Source organism: Schistocerca nitens, chromosome 1 (assembly GCF_023898315.1).
Source record: "Schistocerca nitens isolate TAMUIC-IGC-003100 chromosome 1, iqSchNite1.1, whole genome shotgun sequence".
In the NCBI taxonomy this organism is placed as follows: domain Eukaryota; kingdom Metazoa; phylum Arthropoda; class Insecta; order Orthoptera; family Acrididae; genus Schistocerca; species Schistocerca nitens.
In genome coordinates, this window is record NC_064614.1 from 355,563,630 (window position 1) to 355,587,588 (window position 23,959).

General features: G+C 39.3%; 1 protein-coding gene across 1 annotated transcript in view; it reads right to left on the reverse strand.

Moving 5' to 3' along the window:
• The window catches only part of LOC126248822 (eIF-2-alpha kinase activator GCN1), a 282,568-nt gene that overhangs the window by 119,253 nt on the left and 139,356 nt on the right, over nucleotides 1–23,959 (reverse strand). Inside the window, exons 15-17 of the mRNA XM_049950239.1 lie at nucleotides 22,797–22,995; nucleotides 3,263–3,664; nucleotides 2,199–2,365 (exon numbers count right to left, since the gene is read on the reverse strand). Coding sequence (XP_049806196.1) covers nucleotides 2,199–2,365; nucleotides 3,263–3,664; nucleotides 22,797–22,995 — 768 coding nt within the window. The remainder of the gene's footprint in view (nucleotides 1–2,198; nucleotides 2,366–3,262; nucleotides 3,665–22,796; nucleotides 22,996–23,959) is intronic.

Sequence of the window (23,959 nt, forward strand, 5' to 3'; positions counted from 1 at the left end):
TAATTATATCTTGATTGCCTTTTCATGAGATATTCTTAGGAGGAAGCAGTACACTTGTTCACTCTTCTAAAAACATACACTCTTGAAACTTCAAGAGTAGACCATAACATGATTAGAACACCTCTTTTGAAGTGTCTGCCCCAGGAGTTGGTTGAACATCTCCATGATACTTTCATGCTTACTAAGTGAACACGTAATGAAACATGCCGCTCTTCTTTCGATCTTCTCTATTTCTTCTATCAATCCTATCTGGTACAGGTCCCAGACAGATGAACAAAATTCCAGTATTGGTTGAACACGTATTTTGTAAGCCACTTCCATTGTTGACGGACAACATTTCCTGAGGGTTCTTCCAAATCATCTCAGTCTGAGATCTGACTTACTCATGATTAATTGAGTGTGGTTGTTCCACTTTAAATCACTCCATATGCATAATCCCAGATATTTTATGGAAATAACTGCTTGCAGTGATTGTTATGCAAGCATGCAATCTTACAATATAGGGTCCTTCTGTCTGTGTATTAAGAATACATTACAATGGTTTATGGTGAGGCTCAATTGTCACTCCCTGCACCAAGTATCAACCTGCTACATGTCTTCCTGCATTTTGCTACAATTTTATAGCGTTGTGACTTTTCTGTATACAACAGTATCTACTGCAAAAAGCCTCATGGAACTTTCAACATTAACTATTAGCTCATTTATATATATTGTGAAAAGTAACAGTCCTACAACACTCCCTTGGGGGTGCTCGAAGTTACTTTTACAGCTGAAGACTTATCTCCATTCAGAATCACATGCCGTGTTCTATTTGTTAGAAACTCCTAATGGTTGAAGTAACATATTACTTCAACCCCCACATCACTGGAACATCTGAACACAATATACGCATACAAATATTCATTGAATGTATTCTGTCAATTTGATTCACATTCTTTCCTTTCCTACTGCCTGCACACACCCACAAGAAAAAAGCACCATGTGGATATAGATTTCAATACACCCTCAACAGGGCACATTCTGGCTGTCAACTCCATCTGCTGTCACCACTCCAGACTGTGGACTATACATGAGACTGCGCAAGAAGAATCAGGTAGTGTATCTCTAGACAGCATTCTAGATCCTTTGTAAATAAATAACCCACTACAATGAGCCATGTATTGCCACAAAAGATAGTTCCAACACCACCTGCTATATGTGACAGGTTACAGTGTATTTCATTATTTCAATTTTCCAGTTGATGGGAAGGTGTAAGCTAACTGATGGGAAAATTTAAAGTGGCTTACTAGATGTGGGTCAGTTTTAAAATCCATCAATTTACTGTTCTTGTATTTTATCTTTGCTCTTGTACAGGACAGATAACTAGTGCCTCATTCGAAAAGGTTTGCAAGGACTAAAGGGAGTAAACATCTGACTTATATGGTGTTGATAGAAAAAGAAATGAAATCCACATTTTTTGTTCTTTACTGGGTGCCAGTCACATTTTAAACTAATGTGCAAAGTTAACAAATTCCCTCATGTCTCATGAGGTTAGATGTGTTTCACACATCAATATGAATTGTTACAAACCACAAATCTGTCAACAATATTATGAGAAGGAAAGTTGCTACTCACCATATAACGGAGCTGCTGAGTTGCAGATAGGCACAACAAAAAGAGTGTCACACTTAAAGCTTTCGATCAATGGCCTTTGTCAACAACACACACACACACACACACACACACACACACACACACACACACACACACACGACTGCAGTCTCTTAAATGGTACTATGGTTGCAGATGTATAATGTTTTTGCAAAGGTTGATAAGAGCTGCAGAAAATATATTATTTGCAGTAAAATGTAGTCCAGTCCATGGTGGTGCAGTGGTATAGTAATCTTGAATTATAATTAATATTAAAAAACAGCCTAGGCTGCATAACCTAGGACTATTTTTAAATTTTATTTGCATAACTTTCTGATACCTTCAATAATGAAAGCCCAGACACAAAGAAAATTTGTGCATACTATACATGAATTTCCAAAATGAGGAATTCAGTTGCACACATAGGACTGCCTTAATGTTCAAACCTGGTAAAGCAAAATAAGTAATTACAATAAAGGAAAGTACATGTCACTTTGCCAAGCAAAGATCTGCCCTGGTTGCATTAAGTAGCAACATGCTTACAGATATATAACAACAGTGATTATTACCCTTAATGCAGCATCACGAACAACTTCTGAAGGGTTTTGTAATGCAGAAAGCAGACTATCAATTTCTTCGCTGCTCGCGCGAGCACAACCATCTCGAGCAGATCCAGAAGTTGCAACATCAAGCAATGCTGCTCCAGCTTGCTGCTGAACTCTTCCACTTGTACGACCTGCAATTTTCCAAAAGCATGTTAAATAAATATTCTGAATAAAACAGTGTCCTGCTTTCAAATAAATCAATACATGTGTTGCACAAACTGGCAGTTTTAATGATATATTTACACTAAATATTTTTCTTCAGAGTATGAAATAAACTGACATATTTGCTACACATCACACGGGAAAAAGAAGTTATCACAATAGCACACACATGAAGCTCCCATCCATGGAATTGTGTTTTTGTTACACATTATGAAATAATGTTTCTTAGGTGTGAACTTGATCTGTGGACTACTTTTGTGTAAGTAACTTTTAAAAGTAGTATGTTGTGCAGGTTTTGTTTAGAGGGATGAACTGAAACACCATGCTGTAGCGAAATTCTTTGTTACTGTCAGTGGAAATTCATACAAAGTCAGCGAAAGTTTGCAAGGCATCTGTTCCTTCATTTTCAACTTACGGAATGGCAGATGAATTCAAATACATGTGTGCTTTTCTTGAACATCACTAACATGAATGACATTACAATAACACTGAGAAAATGTACACTATGGTACAGGTCAGTTAAGTGATTAAACATGGAGGGAATAGCTGATAAAATAGGCCTGTCAGAAGAAAACAGCCCATACATATCACATGAAGATTACACTCTGAAAAACCTGAGAAAGATTCTCCCGTATTTATCAAAAAGCAGATGCAAAAATTAATTTCTTAGCAATATTCTTTGTGTTGACTCGTTTCTGTGGATAAGATCTGGTTCTGACGTTAATCCTATTTGTCCGTGAGCATAAATTTGACTAAAACGAGAAAAACTGTCAAGTTACTGTATTAATGCATATGACTGTCAGGGTAAACTTTGACACAAAGGTAAGAAAAGTGAACCAGGAAACTTAGTAGTTACGATTACTTACTTATCATGTCTATTAACAGTTCAAACATTTGTTTTCGAGGAAGCAGCCTTGGATGATACAGATCACTGTCGCCAATAACTGTCCTTGCAGTACGTTGTCCCCTCATTTGTGCGTGCTCCGAGATTATTTGCAATGTTGACAAAATAACGCCTTCATCAAGTTTAATAGTTGATGACAAAAGTGCAGATCGTAGAAGTGGGAAACAGTAACAGAATGATGGTGCAGGTAAGAGTACTTTTGGTGGGTCACTGCCTGTTATCTTCCTTTTGGGATTTACTGTTAACCTGTGAAGGATTGAGATAGTGCGAGTGACGGCAGCATGTAGTGCTTCCTCTTCCCAAGCTGGATCTAAATCACATTGTGGTGACTGCAGACGTAAAACAACATGACCCACCAACTGTCCTGCAACAAGATAACAATAAGAACAGCAATGAAAGTAAAGTAACTTTAACTAAAAATGTACATACTTATTTGTAAGAAACTGTAGTAGTAACAGTAGTAGTGCTCCACCACCACCAATACTACTACTACTACTACTACTACTACTATTAGTAATAATAATAATAATAATAATAATAATAATAATTATCCTTAATAGAATAAACTGCACTTCCAATTACTCTTTGTCATCCATCAACAAATAAAGATAGATGCCACTGTATTTAAAAGTGTGGTTTTTCTTCTTCTTCTTCTTCTTCTTCTTCTTACAATGGCTCCATTTATTGCAACCATGATTCTGAATTAGTCTCACAAAAGTGTTGAGACACATGATTTTTGTTGCATAACATACATGACACTATACTAGTTAGTAGTGATGTTGCTTTTTCCATATTCATTTTCCCAATGTATCCTCACCTCTGAGGATGCAGTATCCAATTAAAGCCAAATAAATATATATATATATATATATATATATATATATATATATATATATATATATATATATATATATATATATATATATATATATATATATATATATCACTTGATTCATTCACCGATTCATACATCATGCTCCATAAATCCCATTCTTCAGGGTTGTGAAATGTATCAAATTATACATTAATTGTCACTGTCAGCTATTTCTGAGCAGTACCTAATGACCAATTAACAACACATACTAATTATTCACATCAATAATTATGAAAATTATTCTACATTAAGCAGCTATTTTGGAAAAAAAGCCTTTGCTGTTCCTCTTAAATTACCTAACTGCTGTTTTTATCAAACACTTCAAACTAAGTACTTATGTAACTTTAAACAGAATAATATCAGGTATCTACATACTGATACTGTTAAAGCCTGTTAAAAGTGAACATGATTGTTAGTCAAAATTTACATCCCAGAGCCCAAACATTCTGAAGTGGGATGAAGAGCTGTTACAAGCTTTTGCATCACAATAGAAATCATCATCTGACTATAGACAGGGATGCAAAAGTCTATATTAATTTTACTTCTGTTATTGTAGTTGTGGATTTCACACTTTGATTTTGCTGTATTATTAGCCAAAAATATATTAATGGAAGATATGTATTATCAGTTAACTGCAAGAATCCCTTGGTCCCTGAACATGATGCAGCAAGTTATCACAGTTATCAACTTTGCATAAGAAATTTATTGCACACTTCTGTAGAATAAATACTTTTCGGCCCCTGATGATTATACCACAAAAAGAGTATTGAATTTAAGTATCCTGGCACACTCACAGTAGCTCAATGCAGCAAGAGCATTTTTTAAGTGCAAAGCATGCAGAATTGAGCTTTCTACTTTTCACATGCTCATGTCACTTTAGTTTATCATCTATCTGGGTGCCCAGATAGATGATATCTCTTTTTGGTACCTATAGGTCACTTACTTGTTGGGAATTGCATAACACGACTCTCTGTAATATTAAGAGTTAAGCTGCTTGCTGTGAACCAGTTGTAAGCTCTTTATCTATATACTAGTTTCATAATTAAACATCATATATTTTAAGAGCCCTACAAAGTCTCTGGTAATCGCTTACTGTTACTTCAGCCACTGCTGTTTTTGATCTTGAGGAAAGGAGTGGGCAAATTATTGAACCCTATTGGTATCCATATTTAACATTTCCTCACTTTCAAGTTTAGTTTTACTCCTGTGATATCATCCATTACTCCTGTGATATCATCCATTAATGTGACCCTTTGTTGAGATGATTTGCTCATGCAAAGTGAATGCCTTTAACATCACAGCATTTTCATTTTCTTGATGGAATTTTGTGAAAAACACAATGGAAGGCCTCAGTGAATTCACAGAAAATGTCAATAGGGCAATTCTTTCCCTTTAGATCTACCAGAACTAAGTTCTTGTGACCATACAGTTCTTTTTCTGTTAACAAATCGTTGTGGAAACCTAACTCAGCAGCTGTTATAAGATTAATGACAATAGTGATTCAATATTATTTTAAAACTCCACCTCAAAAGTTTTGATAACATGGGAAGGAGAAGAATGAGTCTATAATTAGAGGTCACTTGCTTCTCACAACATTTATAAAAATGTGTTAGTTACTGCTTTTCAGTGATCTAATTAGTTTTGTGAACTCTCTAACAACTAAGTTAGATAACCTTTAGAAATTAAGCTTTAACGTATTCCATAATAATTTACTGTCACTAATGTTGAACATGATTTGTCCAATCACATCACTAATCATCACTACACCTAGTTTCTGTATCACAAGTCCAAAGTGGATTCTCATATAAGCCCTGTAAACTGCTTTCTTCGGCCTAAAAATGGCTACACTTTGAAACTCACAACTAACATTTCACTCAACAGCTAAATAGGGACCAGTTGATGTCCAATTAACTGAAAAGCTGAACAATAACATTCAGCTACTAGTTAGGACAAGTGAGATACAATGACGAAAGTCATAGTAACGACAGAAATCAGACAGCGAGAGGTAAGTGAAATGAGATCTGATGCAGCTGGAAACAAGTGCTTCTCCAAATAACGGACCAGGAAGAAAATATGTTTCAAAAAATGCCCACCCCCTGCCTGCGAAATTTCTCCCCTGGAATCCCCCTCCCCTTTTCTCTGCTGTAGTTAACTTAGTATTAAAGATCCCTGACAGTTGCTGTGCGGCAGTAGGCTGTGCACAACAACTTTGTGCACCTCTCTCAACCAGTCAAATAGCGCAATTTTGTAGATGTCCCTATGACTGTGCCTCAACATTGTCACAGCTATGTAGATGACTACCGTTTTCACCTGAAGCCATTAACACTTCACAGTTGAAAGCTGGCAACAAAGCTGCTTGCTTTCAGGGATCCATTTTGTGGATTTGACTACCATAGCCTCTTCTCCTTTCCCATTCTACTGCTGAACCTACAGCTAGCTTCAAAGGACCTAATCTAAATTAACCTGCTTGGAAGCTTAACATCCACACAGTAAACACTAAAAATTTACGTGCAGGAGCCAGTCATAGTGTTACAAAAGTCTCTAGTAAACGTGAACTCCTCGCAACTGTGAAACATCTCTTTTACTGAACAAGTGCCCATTGCTCTTAAGGTAAGCATTTTACAGATCAAGATTACTTTTTCTCGTTTTGGTCCATACTACTACCACCTCTCAAAATATGGAAAGGAAGGAGCTTGCAGAAGAAGAGATTTATTTCCCTATATTAAAGATGAAGAAATGCTCATAGCTTGTAAGGTATGCAGTTTAGAACCATGTTTACTAGACTTTTTTGATTCAAATGCTCATTCCTGTCATATTCCTGAATAATGATCATTCATCCTAGGACACTTTGTATTGAATCACAAATATAATTCAGAAATATTAATTCATTAAATGCTAGTCATCTGCGACACAATGATTAGATGTACTCTTATAAATAGTATATCAATCCTGAAGTGGTATCCTGTTCTCTGCACCAGATCATAAAAAGAACCTGCTGTTAATGAGCCCAATATTTAAAAAATAAAAGTGAAGACAATATTACTACAATTTATTTTACATAACTGCTATGATATGTATTCCAATTTGAGGACTTTCTTCAACTTCCTACACAGTCTGAAGCAGTTAAGAACATACAATCTGAAAATCAGCCTAAGAAGGAACGTCATACTGTTCCAAACACAGGTATATGCCCTTGTAAACAATTATGTGCTTTCCCTATATTCATTACTGAGAATGCTGAAAATATACTTTAAAACGACCATAACTAATTCCTATTGTGCCACAGTCAATTCCTTTTCCAATTTTTCTACATTTATACTCCGCAAGCCACCCAACGGTGTATGGCGGAGGGCACTTTACGTGCCACTGTCATTACCTCCCTTTCCTGTTCCAGTCGCGTATGGTTCGCGGGAAGAACGACTGTCTGAAAGCCTCCATGCGCGCTCTAATCTCTCTAATTTTACATTCGTGATCTCCTCGGGAGGTATAAGTAGGGGGAAGCAATATATTCGATACCTCATCCAGAAACGCACCCTCTCGAAACCTGGCGAGCAAGCTACACCGCGATGCAGAGCGCCTCTCTTGCAGAGTCTGCCATTCGAGTTTATTAAACATCTCCGTAACGCTATCACGCTTACCAAATAACCCTGTGACGAAACGCGCCGCTCTTCTTTGGATCTTCTCTACCTCCTCCGTCAACCCGATCTGGTACGGATTCCACACTGATGAGCAATACTCAAGTATAGGTCGAACGAGTGTTTTGTAAGCCACCTCCTTTGTTGATGGACTACATTTTCTAAGCACTCTCCCAATGAATCTCAACCTGGTACCCGCCTTACCAACTATTAATTTTATATGATCATTCCACTTCAAATCGTTCCGCACGCATACTCCCAGATATTTTACAGAAATAATTGCTACCAGTGTTTGTTCCGCTATCATATAATCATACAATAAAGGATCCTTCTTTCTATGTATTCTCAATACATTACATTTGTCTATGTTAAGGGACAGTTGCCACTCCCTGCACCAAGTGCCTATCCGCTGCAAATCTTCCTGCATTTCGCTACAATTTTCTAATGCTGCAACTTCTCTGTATACTACAGCATCATCCGCGAAAAGCCGCATGGAACTTCCGACACTATCTACTAGATCATTTATATATATTGTGAAAAGCAATGGTCCCATAACACTCCCCTGTGGCACGCCAGAGGTTACCTTAACGTCTGTAGACATCTCTCCATTGATAACAACATGCTGTGTTCTGTTTGCTAAAAACTCTTCAATCCAGCCACACAGCTGGTCTGATATTCCGTAGGCTCTTACTTTGTTTATCAGGCGACAGTGCGGAACTGTATCGAACGCCTTCCGGAAGTCAAGAAAAATAGTATCTATCTGGGAGCCTGTATCTAATATTTTCTCGGTCTCATGAACAAATAAAGCGAGTTGGGTCTCACACGATCGCTGTTTCCGGAATCCATGCTGATTCCTACATAGTAGATTCTGGGTTTCCAAAAACGACATGATACTCGAGCAAAAAACATGTTCTAAAATTCTACAACAGATTGACGTCAGAGATATAGGTCTATCGTTTTACGCATCTGCTCGACGACCCTTCTTGAAGACTGGGACTACCTGTGCTCTTTTCCAATCATTTGGAACCCTCCGTTCCTCTAGAGACTTGCGGTACACGGCTGTTAGAAGGGGGGGCAAGTTCTTTCGCGTACTCTGTGTAGAATCGAATTGGTATCCTGTCAGGTCCAGTGGACTTTCCTCTGTTGAGTGATTCCAGTTGCTTTTCTATTCCTTGGACACTTATTTCGATGTCAGCCATTTTTTCGTTTGTGCGAGGATTTAGAGAAGGAACTGCAGTGCGGTCTTCCTCTGTGAAACAGCTTTGGAAAAAGGTGTTTAGTATTTCAGCTTTACGCGTGTCATCCTCTGTTTCAATGCCATCATCATCCCGGAGTGTCTGGATATGCTGTTTCGAGCCACTTACTGATTTAACGTAAGACCAGAACTTCCTAGGATTTTCTGTCAAGTCGGTACATAGAATTTTACTTTCGAATTCACCGAACGCTTCACGCATAGCCCTCCTTATGCCAACTTTGACATAGTTTAGCTTCTGTTTGTCTGAGAGGTTTTGGCTGCGTTTACACTTGGAGTGAAGCTCTCTTTGCTATCGCAGTAGTTTCCTAACTTTGTTGTTGTACCATGGTGGGTTTTTCCCGTACCTCACAGTTTTACTTGGCACGTACCTGTCTAAAACGCATTTTACGATTGCCTTGAACTTTTTCCATAAACACTCAACATTGTCAGTGTCGGAACAGAAATTTTCGTTTTGATCTGTTAGGTAGTCTGAAATCTGCCTTCTATTACTCTTGCTAAACAGATAAACCTTCCTTCCTTTTTTTATATTCCTATTAACTTCCACACTCAGGGATGCTGCAACGGCCTTATGATCACTGATTCCCTGTTCTGCACATACAGAGTAGAAAAGTTAGGGTCTGTTTGTTATCAGTAGGTCCAAGATGTTATCTCCACAAGTCGGTTCTCTGTTTAATTGCTCGAGGTAATTTTCGGATAGTGCACTCAGTATAATGTCACTCGATGCTCTGTCCCTACCACCCGTCCTAAACATCTGAGTGTCCCAGTCTATATCTGGTAAACTGAAATCTCCACCTAAGACTATAACATGCTGAGAAAATTTATGTGAAATGTATTCCAAATTTTCTCTCAGTTGTTCTGCCACTAATGCTGCTGAGTCGGGAGGTCGGTAAAAGGAGCCAATTATTAACCTAGCTCGGTTGTTGAGTGTAACCTCCACCCATAATAATTCACAGGAACTATCCACTTCGACTTCACTACAGGATAAACAACTATTAACAGCGACGAACACTCCACCACCGGTTGCATGCAATCTATCCTTTCTAAACACCGTCTGTACCCTTGTAAAAATTTCGGCAGAATTTATCTCTGGCTTCAGCCAGCTTTCTGTACCTATAACGATTTCAGCTTCGGTGCTTTCTATCAGCGCTTGAAGTTCCGGTACTTTACCAACGCAGCTTCGACAGTTGACAATTACAATACCGATTGCTGCTTGGTCCCCGCATGTCCTGACTTTGCCCCGCACTCATTGAGGCTGTTGCCCTTTCTGTACTTGCCCAAGGCCATCTAACCTAAAAAACCGCCCAGCCCACGCCACACAACCCCTGCTACCCGTGTAGCCGCTTGTTGCGTGTAGTGGACTCCTGACCTATCCAGCAGAACCCGAAACCCCACCACCCTATGGCGCAAGTCGAGGAATCTGCAGCCCACATGGTTGCAGAACCGTCTGAGCCTCTGATTCAGACCCTCCACTCGGCTCTGTACCAAAGGTCCGCAGTCAGTCCTGTCGACGATGCTGCAGATGGTGAGCTCTGCTTTCATCCCGCTAGCGAGACTGGCAGTCTTCACCAAATCAGATAGCCGCCGGAAGCCAGAGAGGATTTCCTCCGATCCATAGCGACACACATCATTGGTGCCGACATGAGCGACCACCTGCAGATGGGTGCACCCTGTACCCTTCATGGCATCCGGAAGGACCCTTTCCACATCTGGAATGACTCCCCCCGGTATGCACACGGAGTGTGGAGCTCCCAAATACCAGTAAGCCCACCCTCTGCGACCGCCCGGATCTTGCAGACTGAGGGGCAACCTCTGGAACAGGACAAGCAGCCATGTCAGACCGAAGGTCAGTATCAGCCTGAGACAGAGCCTGAAACCGGTTCGTCAGACAAACTGGAGAGGCCTTCCGTTCTGCCCTCCGGAATGTCTTTCGCCCCCTGCCACACCTTGAGACGACCTCCCACTCTACCACAGGTGAGGGATCAGCCTCAATGCGGGCAGTATCCCGGGCAACCACAGTCGTAGTCCGATCGGGGGATGCGTGGGACGAGCTGGCCGTCCCCGACAAACCCCCATCCGGACCCCCACAGTGATGCCCATTGGCAACAGCCTCAAGCTGTGTGACCGAAGCCAACACTGCCTGAAGCTGGGAGCGACGGGATGCCAACTCAGCCTGCATCCAAACACAGCAGTTGCAGTCCCTATCCACGCTAAAAACTGTTGTGCAAAGAACGTCTGAACTAATCTACAGAGAGCGCAAACAAATCGACAAAATTTAAACGGTTATTAAAACACAAGATTGCCTAGTAAATGCAGTAATGCTGCTACTTGCGCTCTGCTGACACACTGCTCGGCGGCGGAAGGAGACTACGCAATTTTACACTATTCAGGTACTAAAAACGCGATGCTACAACTCTCAAATACTATAATACGGCCGAAATTTATGAATTAAACAATGCAAGTACCAAAAACACGCAAAGAAATTAAGAATTAAACTATGTAACAAATGAGTGAGCTAGGAGTATACGACTTGCTGCTGCAGCTGCTTATCCAACGGCGGCAGGGAGAGAATGGACAGTCATTGTGATTCGTATGAAAAAGGAAGTGAGACGGAGAATCAATGCTATTTGCACTCAGGAAGTGAGTCAATCATGACGATTTTACCTCAGAGTCAAAAGGTAATTGGATTTGTCAGGTACACAGCTATGGTATGATTTTCATTTGTTAGCACCTGTTCCAGTACCAACTTGTTTTCTGGGCATCTGGCCTCGAATTTTGGATTGTCATAATATACCAATGTTTTGAAATTTAATTTTTTCCCGGACAATTATTAGTGAGTACTCCGGTTGAAAAGTTTTACAGGTTTGTCATTTAATGTAGATACATTTCCAGAAGAGGGGCAGCCAATCTCAAAATGAAGAAATAAATTTTTTAATACACGCAACAGTGAAGTAAATGGCACTACAGATACACACAACACAATGATTTCCATTCCATTCCTCACAAAAAAAAAGTACTTCCATATATTTAAAGAAATGCAGGGATTCTTGCACTTTTGCAAGAATCAAACATATGCCCCAATAACAAATATGATTATTTTCTACTATAAAGAAGTGCAAAATTCGAAGGTATTAAAAATGACAGAATGGCACTTTGAAACGAAACTTCCTGGCAGATTAAAACTGTGTGCCAGACCGAGACTCGAACTCGGGACCTTTGCCTTTCGCGGGCAAGTGCTCTACCGACTGAGCTACCCAAGCACGACTCACACCCCGTCCTCAAAGCTTTAAATCCGCCAGTACCTCGTCTCCTTCCTTCCAAACTTTGCATTATAGAATGGCACTTTGTTGAATAAATATTTACACATTCAAAAATCTGTTTAGTGTATATTCTTTGTAACCTGCGACATATTTACTGATAGATGTATCTTTTTCTGTCTGATTGTTGGAACTGCTGTTCTTACTGCTATGGTCTTCAGTCCGAAGACAGTTTTGCTGCAGTTCTTCAAACTGGTCTGTCCTGTGCAAGCTTCTTTATTTCTGCGTAACTACCGCAGTCTACATGCATTTGAACCTGTTACCATAGTCAAGCCTTGGTCTCCCTCTAAAATTTTTTCCTCCCACACTTTTCTCTATAAACTGACAATTCCTCAATGCGTCATGACACATCATATCTTTTTGTCAAGTTACGTCACAAATTTCTTTAGTCCCCACTCTGTTCTACTAACAAAAATTTGAAAAATAAACATCGATGTTCCATCTGGAAAGAATAAGCGTGACATTTACGGATACATGTTCTACGGCTTCTTTCATTTAGTTGTTTGAGAATGATGCGAAAGTTAAGCAGGAACATACAACATGTGACAACGTACCTGTAGTACTAAGTGATTAATTCAGGGTTCATAACCAAGTTCCAGTTGCAGGTCACCAATCTAATGATTTCCAGATGTAACAAAAATTTTATTTTCAATATTTCATATAGTTAGTTATTGATCAAATTTAAAATCCTGTCACTAACCACTCATTAAGAGGTATAATCCTACATTACATGTTTTGAAACAGTAAGTCAAGTATTATAATTAGCAGTTATGTACATGCAGAGACATGTTGCATGTCATCTACCAAACCAACAAATGATAACCACCACCAGAAAAGTTTTATTTAACGAATGGGTTAATACAAATGCTGTTTGTAAGTTTGTTTTCTTTATGTGCAAGTATTCTGGAGTGGATGAACACAGTGTATCGGCAAGCCAGGACGACACAGCAATTTTCATGGTACCTGCTGTTCAGGCGGTTTATTCTGCATCATCAGGTATTGCCTTGGAGACAAAGTGTGTGCCATGGAAGAAGAATGACCTTTACAATCACAATGATGAAATGGGAACAAGAGAGAATCTTACATGTCAAGTTCAATTCAATTTTGTTATCTGGGACCGCCACTTTTCAACTCTGTGTTCTAACTGAGTATTTGTGATGTTTCAAGTAGTGAGAATTTATTATGAAAGATCACTGTGAAAGAAGAGTGGAATATATGCCACATTACTTCTCTGAAGTGTTGTATTTATTTCACGAATATAGATATTGGAATGTACTCTTGATTTACAGCGACAACTGCAGTTCTATGAAAAGGTCTGACAGGAGAATTTTGTGAGTGAGGAGAAATAACCAGGTGAGCAAATCAACAACATGGAATTGTAACTCCCAAGCAATACCACGGAACACCTCAATGTCCTGAGGCAGCATAACTCATGGCACACAAATACCCAAATTATATTCATCCAGTAATTAACAATGAGAGCACTTAGTGACTTCCAACATACTTAACACACAACTTCAAACTTTTGAAAAATACTTATCACTGACAACTTGCACAACATGATGAAAGGAAAAAAGTTATCACTTACTGCATTTTCAATGTTCATACAATCAGCCCTAAACATCAGGCATGACGTTTCAATTTATTATTTCTTTACTATGAACTCCACTCAACACATTTTGCGGAAGTATCCACATATACCTATGAATTTTTCTGCAAAATTATTTCATTGTGTGACACACATGTTAAGAAGTATGGCAGTGAGTGCAGCCTGAGCTCCCAGTTGGTGCACATCGACAGCGCAGAAAGATACGTATATAGCTTCTTTTCTGTGTTTACTTCGTAGATTCTTACTTAAATTGCGTGAGAGTTTTGTATAGGAGGTGTAATTTCGAGTTTTAGTTACTGTAAACGTAAATTCAGGCAGATTGTAGTGCAGTCGTTAGGCATTTGTACAGGTTAGTTCATACATTCTTTGCACGTTTCCCTTACGTTATCTAGGCGCAAACTCGTGTTTCAGTAACTGTTGTTCAACATCGATTAGAATGGACAGGGACTGTGATTGCTGTGTTCGGATGACGGCTGAGTTGGCATCACTTCGCTCACAGCTGCAGACGGCGCTGACCTCGGTCGCGCAGCTTGAGGCTGTTGCCAATGGGCACCACTGTGGGGAGCAAGACTTGGGTATCACGGGGATGTCAACCTCATCCCGTCTGTCCCCAGATCGGTCTGCCGCTGTGGTTGCCCCAGCCTTCAAGGTCTGGGCAATCGCAGAGGGTGGGCTTATTGGTAGTTGGGAGCTCCAATGTTAGGTGCGTAATGAGACCCCTTAGGGATATGGCGGCTAAGTAGGAGAAGAAATCCAGTGTGCACTCCGTGTGCATTCCGGGTGGAGTCATTCCTGATGTGGAAAGGGTCCTCCCGGATGCCATGAAGAGCACAGGGTGCAGCCAGCTGCAGGTGGTGGCACATGTCGGCACTAATGACGTGTGTCGCTTTGGATCTAAGGAAATTCTCTCTGGATTCCAGCGGCTATTTGATTTGGTGAAGGCTGCCGGTCTTGCTTACGAGATGAAGGCAGAGCAACCGTGTTGGCTGCAGCATCGTTGACAGAACCGACTGAGGACCTTTGATGCAGAGCCAGGTGGAGGGTCTGAATCAGAGGCTCAGGCGGTTTTGCAACCGTGTTGGCTGCAGATTCCTTGACTTTCACCATAGGGTGGTGGGGTTTCGGGTTCTGCTGAATAGGTCAGGAGTTCACTACACTCAGCTGGCGGCTACACGGGTAGCGGAGGCTGTGTGGCATGGACCAGGCGGTTTTTTAGGTTAGAAGGCCTCGGGAAAGTAGGGGGTGGGCTGCAATCTCAAAGGGCGCATGGCAAATACAGGACGTGATTGGATCAAAGATCAGTCGGAATTGTAGTTGTAAATTGTTGTAGTTGTGCTGGGAAAGTCCCTGAGCTTCAAGCGCTAATAGAAAGCACAGAAGCTGAAATCGTTATAGGTACAGAAAGCTGGCTAAAGCCTGAAATAAGTACTGTAGAAATTTTTACGAAGTCTCAGACAGTGTTCAGGAAAGATAGATAAGGCAGAATTGGTGGTGGAGTGTTTGTGTCTGTCAGTAGTGGTTTATCTTGTAGTGAAGTCGAAGTAGATACTCCGTGCGAATTGGTATGGGTGGAGGTTATACTTAACAGCCGAACTAAGTTAATAATTGGCTCCTGCTACCGACCCCCAGACTCCGATGATATAGTTGCTGAACATTTCAGAGAAAATTTGAGTCTCATAACAAATAAATACCCCACTCATACGGTTATAGTTGGTGGGGACTTCAACCTTCCTTCGATATGTTGGCAAAAATACTTGTTCAAAACCGGTGGTAGGCATAAAACATCTTCCGAGATTGTCCTAAATGCTTTCTCCGAAAATTATTTCGAGCAGTTAGTCCACGAACCCACGCGAATTGTAAATGGTTGCGAAAACACACTTGACCTCTTAGCCACAAACAATCCAGAGCTAATAGAGAGCATCATGACTGATACAGGGATTAGTGATCACAAGGTCGTTGTAGCTAGGCTCAATACCGTTTCTTCCAAATCCACCAGAAACAAACGCAACATAATTTTATTTAAAAAAGCATATAAAGTGTCGATAGCAGCCTCCCTAAGAGACAATCTCCATTCCTTCCGAACTGACTACGCAAATGTAGCCGAGATGTGGCTCAAATTCAAAGATATAGTAGCAACAGCAATTGAGAGATTCATACCTCATAAATTGGTAAGAGATGGAACTCATCCCCCATGGTACACAAAACAGGTCTGAACACTGTTGCAGAGGCAACGGAAAAAGCATGCGAAGTTCAGAAGAACGCAAAATCCCGAAGATTGGCTAAAATTTACTGACGCGCGAAATTTGGCACGGACTTCAATGCGAGATGCCTTTAATAGGTTCCACAACGAAACATTGTCTCGAAATTTGGTAGAAAATCCGAAGAAATTCCGGTCGTATGTAAAGTACACAAGCAGCAAGACGCAGTCATTACCCTCGCTGCGTAGTGCCGATGGTACTGTTACCAACGACTGTGCCGCTAAAGCGGAATTATTGAACACAGTTTTCCGAAATTCCTTCACCAGGGAAGACTAATGGAATATCCCAGAATTTGAAACACGAACAGCTGCTAGCATGAGTTTCTTAGAAGTAGATACCTTAGGGGTTGCGAAGCAACTCAAATCGCTTGATACGGCAAGTCTTCAGGTCCAGATTGTATACCGATTAGGTTCCTTTCAGATTACACTGATACAATAGCTTCCTACATAGCAATCATATACAACCGCTCGCTCACCGATAGATCTGTACCTACAGATTGGAAAATTGTGCAGGTCGCACCAGTGTTTAAGAAGGGTAGTAGGAGTAATCCATCGAACTACGGATCTATATCATTGACGTCTGTTTGCAGTAGGGTTTTGGAGCATATACTGTATTCAAACATTATGAATCACCTCGAAGGGACGTAATAAGCATGGTTTCAGAAAACATCGTTCTTGTGCAATGCAGCTAGCTCTTTATTCGCACGAAGTAATGGCCGCTATCGACAGGGGATCTCAAGTTGATTCCGTATTTCTAGATTTCCGGAAAGCTTTTGACACCGTTCCTCACAAGCGACTTCTAATCAAGCTGCGAGCCTATGGGGTATCATCTCAGTTGTGCGACTGGATTCGTGATTTCCTGTCAGGAAGGTCGCAGTTCGTAGTAATAGATGGCAAATCATAGAGTAAAACTGAAGTGATATCAGGTGTTCTCCAGGGAAGCGTCCTGGGACCTCTGCTGTTCCTGATCTGTATAAATGACCTGGGTGACAATCTGAGCAGTTCTCTTAGGTTGTTCGCAGATGATGCTCTAATTTACCGTCTAGTAAGGTCATCCAAAGACCAGTATCAGTTGCAAAGCGATTTAGAAAAGATTGCTGTATGGTGTGGCTGGTGGCAGTTGATGCTAAATAACGAAAAGTGTTAGGTGATCCACATGAGTTCCAAAACTGAAATTCGATTGCTCGATAAATAGTACAATTCTCAAGGCTGTAAATTCAACAAAGTACCTGGGTGTTAAAATTACAAACAACTTCAGTTGGAAAGATCACATAGATAATATGGTGGGGAAGGTGAGCCAAAGGTTGCGTTTCATTGGTAGGACACTTAGAAGATGCAACAAGTCCACTAAAGAGACAGCTTACACTACACTTGTTCGTCCTCTGTTAGAATATTGCTGCGCGGTGCGGGATCCTTACTAGGTGGGATTGACGGAGGACATCGAAAGGGTGCAAAAAAGGGCAGCTCGTTTTGTATTATCACATAGTAGGGGAGAGAGAGTGGCAGATATTATACGCGAATTGGGATGGAAGTCATTACACCAAAGACGTTTTTCGTCGCGGCGAGATCTATTTACGAAATTTCAGTCACCAACTTTCTCTTCCGAATGCGAAAATATTTTGTTGAGCCCAACCTACATAGGTAGGAATGATCATCAAAATAAAATAAGAGAAATCAGAGCTCCAACAGAAAGGTTTAGGTGTTTGTTTTTCCCGCGCGCTGTTCGAGAGTGGAATGGTAGAGTGTCAGTATGATTGTGGTTCGATGAACCCTCTGCCAAGCACTTAAATGTGAATTGCAGAATAATCATGTAAATGGAGATGTAGATGTAGATGTAGACATAAAAAAAATGAGATGCATGAAAAGTAGCTTTCGCTTAAAACAGAGCACAAACTACCCAGATTATATTCATCCAGTGTTCGATAATGAAAGCACATACCGACTTCCAACAAACTTTAAAAATAATTTCATATCTTTTTTTTAACTTCCTCTCTTTTACATGCTTCATGTCAAATAATTAACACATTGACTCATTTGTAAAATAATCAAAGTTCAAAGCTGTTTTACACTTGTAAGTTTGATTTTTAAAAAACAGAAAACAATGGATGGAAATATAGACAATGTTTTAACATGAATGATACCTGTACAGTGGGAATTTTTCAACAATGTGTTACTCAAGTGGTGTCCTACACTATCAGTGCATTGGTTCTTTAGAAAGTCTGCATCATCCTAATGATCATTTCTTGGGGAATAAGACAAATTTTTCCTGTATTGAATTTCTTAGGGCTGGCAAAGCCCTCAGCCAATGTTTAAACAACTCAGCCTTAAGATGCCTCCATAGAAAACATCACAAGGTGTACGGTCCGGTAGTCATTGTCACCAGGGGATGTCACCATTCTGAAAATACCTATGTCAGGAGAGAAATCTGAGCTGTGTGAGCAGTGGCTCCATCCAGATGAAATCATACCTGGTCAATCTGCAGCATACTGAGTCATGGTGCAAAAGACATGTAGATTGTGTTATTTTATCATTGAGAGTTTAATGTAACAATAGCACCAACCTCTTCAAAAAAGTAGTGAACAATTACCCCAACTCTTCCAGCCACACGCCATACAGTAACACAGTCATTATATAGTGGATTTTCATTAAGTTCACAAGGGTTCTGCCCATTCCAATATTGGATATTACGATGGTCAATGCATCCCAATAAGTAAAAATGTGCTACATTGCTGCAAAATACCACAGCATCTTCGACAATATTTTCAAGGATGTTTGCTCATGACCTCACATGATTGTCATAATCATGCTCAAACAATTCCTGAATAATGACCATCTTTTGTAGATGAAATCTTAAGTCCTGTTGTAAAATTTGACACACCCACCAGTCAGATAACTGAAAAGTTCTAGGTTGTTTCATGAAAGATCTGACTGCTGAAATTTAATGCCTTACTGAATTCATGCTTTCTGGAGTTCGAAAACTAAGTGGCCTTCTTTCTCTTTTTAGGTTTTCATACCTCAATTGGTAAAAACAGAACCCTTATAAGACTGCTCTGATATTTTGATACTTGCAAACTCACTCATTAAAACTTATAGGGCACATTTCACTGACCTAGAATCATGAAATTTAGCACGAAGCAGGACTTTACAGTACAAGTACAGCAAAAAAATTCAAAAATTGTTAATCTGTAATTACATTACATGAAAAAAACATTTTTTTTATCCACCTATCTGTCTGTCAAGACACTTTTCCCTCACGAATAGGTAGGCACATCAAGTTCAAATTTACATAATAAAAAAATTCTATGGTCCCCTGGCAGTACAAAATATTTAAGATCCTACATCAGTGCAATTAAAAGACACAGTCATTTATGTCACATATTTTCATACTCACAAACTCACTTATCAAAACCTACAGGGTACCTCTTGTTGGGCTAGAACTATCAATTTTGGCAAGAAAAGTTTCCACAGAACCAGTAAAGCGAAAAGATAAGAAAATTATTAAATTGTAATTATATCACATAAAAAAATACTTATCTGCCACTAGAGCATACTCTGCATTCATCATCCATCAAAAGTATAGTAGAAAAATATTACTGCACGCAAACATAAAAAGGAAGTTGTAGCCATGTTGTAATAAGTAAACAAATATCACAAGGTGTAAGGTCTGGTGACCATTCTGGCCAGGGGACATCACCACCCAAAGAGATCAAGGGATAAGACAGACAATTTTAGACATATTTCTATACCATGAGTATTTGCTTGTTATTGAAGAGGCTGCATATGTAAGGATAATTAATCATTTATCATTTTGTTTCACATAATTTGCTATCAAATGTACAGTCTGATTTCAGAAGTGGTTTAACAACTGAAAATTCTATATTCTCTTTTTTCTGTGAGGGACAGAATGGATTAAACAAAAGGTTTCGAACACTAGGCATCTTTCTTTGATTTATCTCAGGCATTTGATTGTGTTGATCGCAAAATATTGCTGCAGAAGCTGGACCATTATGGGATGCAGGGAGTAGCATAATAGACAGCAAAAGGTCATGCTCCACAGTGCTAAGAATGGCTATGATGTGGGTCTGAGTGGGGCACAGTTAAATGGATGGTGACCCAGGAATCAGTGTTGGAGTCACTCCTGTTCCTTATTTATGTACATGGCATGCACTCTAGTATTACAGGTGATTCTAAAGTATTTCTGTTTGCATGACACTTGTTTTGTAGTAAAGGATGTTGTGTGCAATGATGGCACTGTTTTAAATAGTGCACCTTAAGACAAAGATCACTGCTTGTCAAAATTAAATTAATGCTTCATCACAGAAGGTTTTACAGTTTTACAGACAATTCAACAAAACTTGACTTCTAATTTCACAGGATGGGCATTTGATTAGTGAAACAGAACAGTTCCAATTTCTAGGTGTTCAGATAGATAGTAAACTGTCACGGAAAGTCCATGTTCAGGATCTTGTTCAAAGGCTTAATGCTACCATTTTTACTATTCAAACGGTATCTGAAGTAAGTGATAGTTTGACGTGAAAAGTAGCCTACTTTACTTACTTTCATTCGCTTATGACATATGGGGTAACTCTTCCCATTCTCAAAGGAAACCTTTGGCTCAGAAGCGGGTGGTTTGGACAATAAGTGTTGTGTGTTCACGAACTTCTTGTTGACCCTTTTTCATTAGTGTGGGTATTCTGACATTGGCCTCCCAATATATACATTCTTTACTGTCATTTCTTGTTAACAACATCGGCTTACTCCCAAGAAGTAGCAGCTTTCTCTTAGTTAATACTAGGCAGAAATCCAATCTGCATTTGGATCACACTTCCTTGACACTCCTGCAGAAAGGCACGCAGCATACTGCTGCATCCATTTTCAATAAGCTATCACAAGAATTCAAAAATCTTAGCAGTAATCCATGTGTGTTCAAATTGAAAGTGTAGAGTTTCCTCATGGGTCACTCCTCCTATTCTGTCAAGGAGTTCCTTGAAAATTTAAGCTGATTCCTGTGTTATATTGTTGATTGTGTTTACATAAACTTATGGCTTGTCTTTTTTGGGTTCATAATTAATTTATTTAACTTTTATTACTTTTATGTTGTAATTTCATGTACTGACACGTCCCATGACCTTGGAGGCTTGTTCCTCAATTTGGTCCAACAGAATTAAACATGTAAAATAACAAAGTAAAATAAAAACAAATCTTCTCTCTCTACATGTTCAAACTGAAGCCCTGCTCCCTTGTGCTTGTATATTGGGGCTAATCTCAGGAACTACCGTAGAGATTTTCATAGTCTTTCAATTCCTGTGACAAATACCTTACCAGTATCTACATCAATAACAGAAAAAAAATCATTGAGATTCTCGATTCCCAGAATGGAGGAAATATCTATAAACATAATTAGGTTTGTATGGAACCCTGAGTTCACAAGTCCTACTCCCACTTGGCCAATTCTTCTTTTCTTTTTAACCAGGTCACCTTTTGCTCTAAAGTTTGATACCCACAAACTAATGGATTTCCAATCTGGAACTGCCCAATAAAGGGAGGGTATCTGGATGAGTCTCCAGAAAGCATGCTGGACGTGTGGAATAACTATTTACCAGAAATGATTCATCAGCATAAGTGCTCTCTCTCTCTCTCTCTCTCTCTCTCTCTCTCTCTCTGTGTGTGTGTGTGTGTGTGTGTGTGTGTGTGTGTGTGTGTGTGTGTGTGTGTGTGTGTGTGTATTTTCCCTCCCTCTATGGGGCAGTTCCAGATTGGAAATCCATTGGGCTTGTGGGTATCAAACTTTAGAGAAAAAGGTGACATCAATGATTTTTTTTCCTGTTATTGATATAGTTACTGGTAAGGTATCTGTCTTTTCTCACTTTGTTGACATAGCTGAAATTTGTTACAGATAACAATTTGCACTAAGTGAATGTTAATTCTGTGTATTCGATGTCTTATTCAGTCCTTGTTTTGATATTGTTATGTCAACCTATCGATGACAGTGCATGTGAACAAAACTTCCCACACCATAAATATCATTCAAGCTAATACAGTTTATATTTTGATCCATCTGTTTCTTTATTTAAAGTTTAAATTAGGGAGGAAGTTTTGACACAACTTGTACTTAGTATAATTATTGCCACTTAACTAGATACAGTTCTGAATCAAGAGGGCAAAATGCTCCATATTATGCCCCATTTCAGTTGTTGAAAACTAAGATATGGTTATTTTATATATATATATATATATCTGTCAACTATGAAGTAGTAGTTTAAGTTGACACAGAACACGATTGTGCTAAGTAAACACCTATAATATTTGTATGAATGTTCGTTCCCTCTGTATTTCATAACTCTGGCACAAACATTTTGTAAAAATAAGAACATTTAAACCTCATTTTGGACGCTTTTAAGATGTAAACATCTTGAAATATGGAGAGAGAGAGAGAGAGAGAGAGAGAGAGAGAGAGAGAGAGATTACAAGAAATTAACTTTATTCGACAAATGCAAGTAGTATTTAAATTACCAAAAGACCATCTACCATCTCTTGTTTCCTTTTACTCACCAAGATGATTCAAGTCACCAGAAAAGACACATTTCCTGATATCTAGGAACAGTTTGGTAAGATACGGTGCTGCTAATGGCGATGGAAAATTTCTCAATATCATAGGGATAAGATCTCGGAAATACAGGCTCAGTTCAGTTTGGTTTCCTTCCATTGTAGCTCTTATCATGGAAACCACACGGATTAGATTACTGTTCAGCTATAAAAAAAATATGTATGTCAAATGGAGACATGATGAAAAGAATGTTTAACATGTGAACAAAGAAAAAATACAACTTTTGTCAGTTTGTTGAGTTATTCTGAAAAACTAAATAGGAACTATAAAACAAATGATGTTTTGGCTAACTTCTGAAAAGGAGGAACTGGAGAGTCAGTAAGATAATGGTATCACATACAGCCATGAAAAACGCCAAATATGAGAGAATAATTTAGCTTAATTACATTTATAATGTTAATAAAATTAAAATTTGATCATATTAAAACTGACACATTCCGAAGCAACAAGCTGCCTTCTCCAGATACATACCATCACAAGAACCACAACACCCCAACAAATTAATCACAAAGAAGTATTGCAACCACTCCCACCACAAAAAAGACATGCTGTAAACCACTGAATGATGATCTGAAACCCGTTGTATCAATGTATGTCAGCTCATAAAGTGAAGGGCTCTAATATTTAATGACCAGGCCTATCACAGAAGTAGCCAGTTCCATTTCATCCAAAACATCCAATGTTTTTGCCTTTACTTAGGGTACATAGGATCTTGGGATTCATCAACTCCTACAACTGGATGCCCTGTTGTATAAATGTGCAGAGTGACTACCAATTTATTGGAGTCATTCAAGAAAAAGGGCCTTTACGGATGAGCAGGAAAACAAGCTGCTGGAATCTGTGACAAATGCTATTGATTTAAGACATTGCAGAGTTCAACATGGCATGTGATCACTACAGAGACTGTGGCCAACAAGTGGACTGCCCAGGGAAGTAAATACAGACATCCTGTCTGTAAATTATACTATCTTTTCTACAAACTTATTTATGCTTTTAGGTATTCACTGAGATGTTCTGACTCTTATGATGGTGTGTATCTGAAGACTGAAGCTTGATATTTTTAATGTCATCACATTGATTAACATTACAATGTGGTTAAGCTGAATTA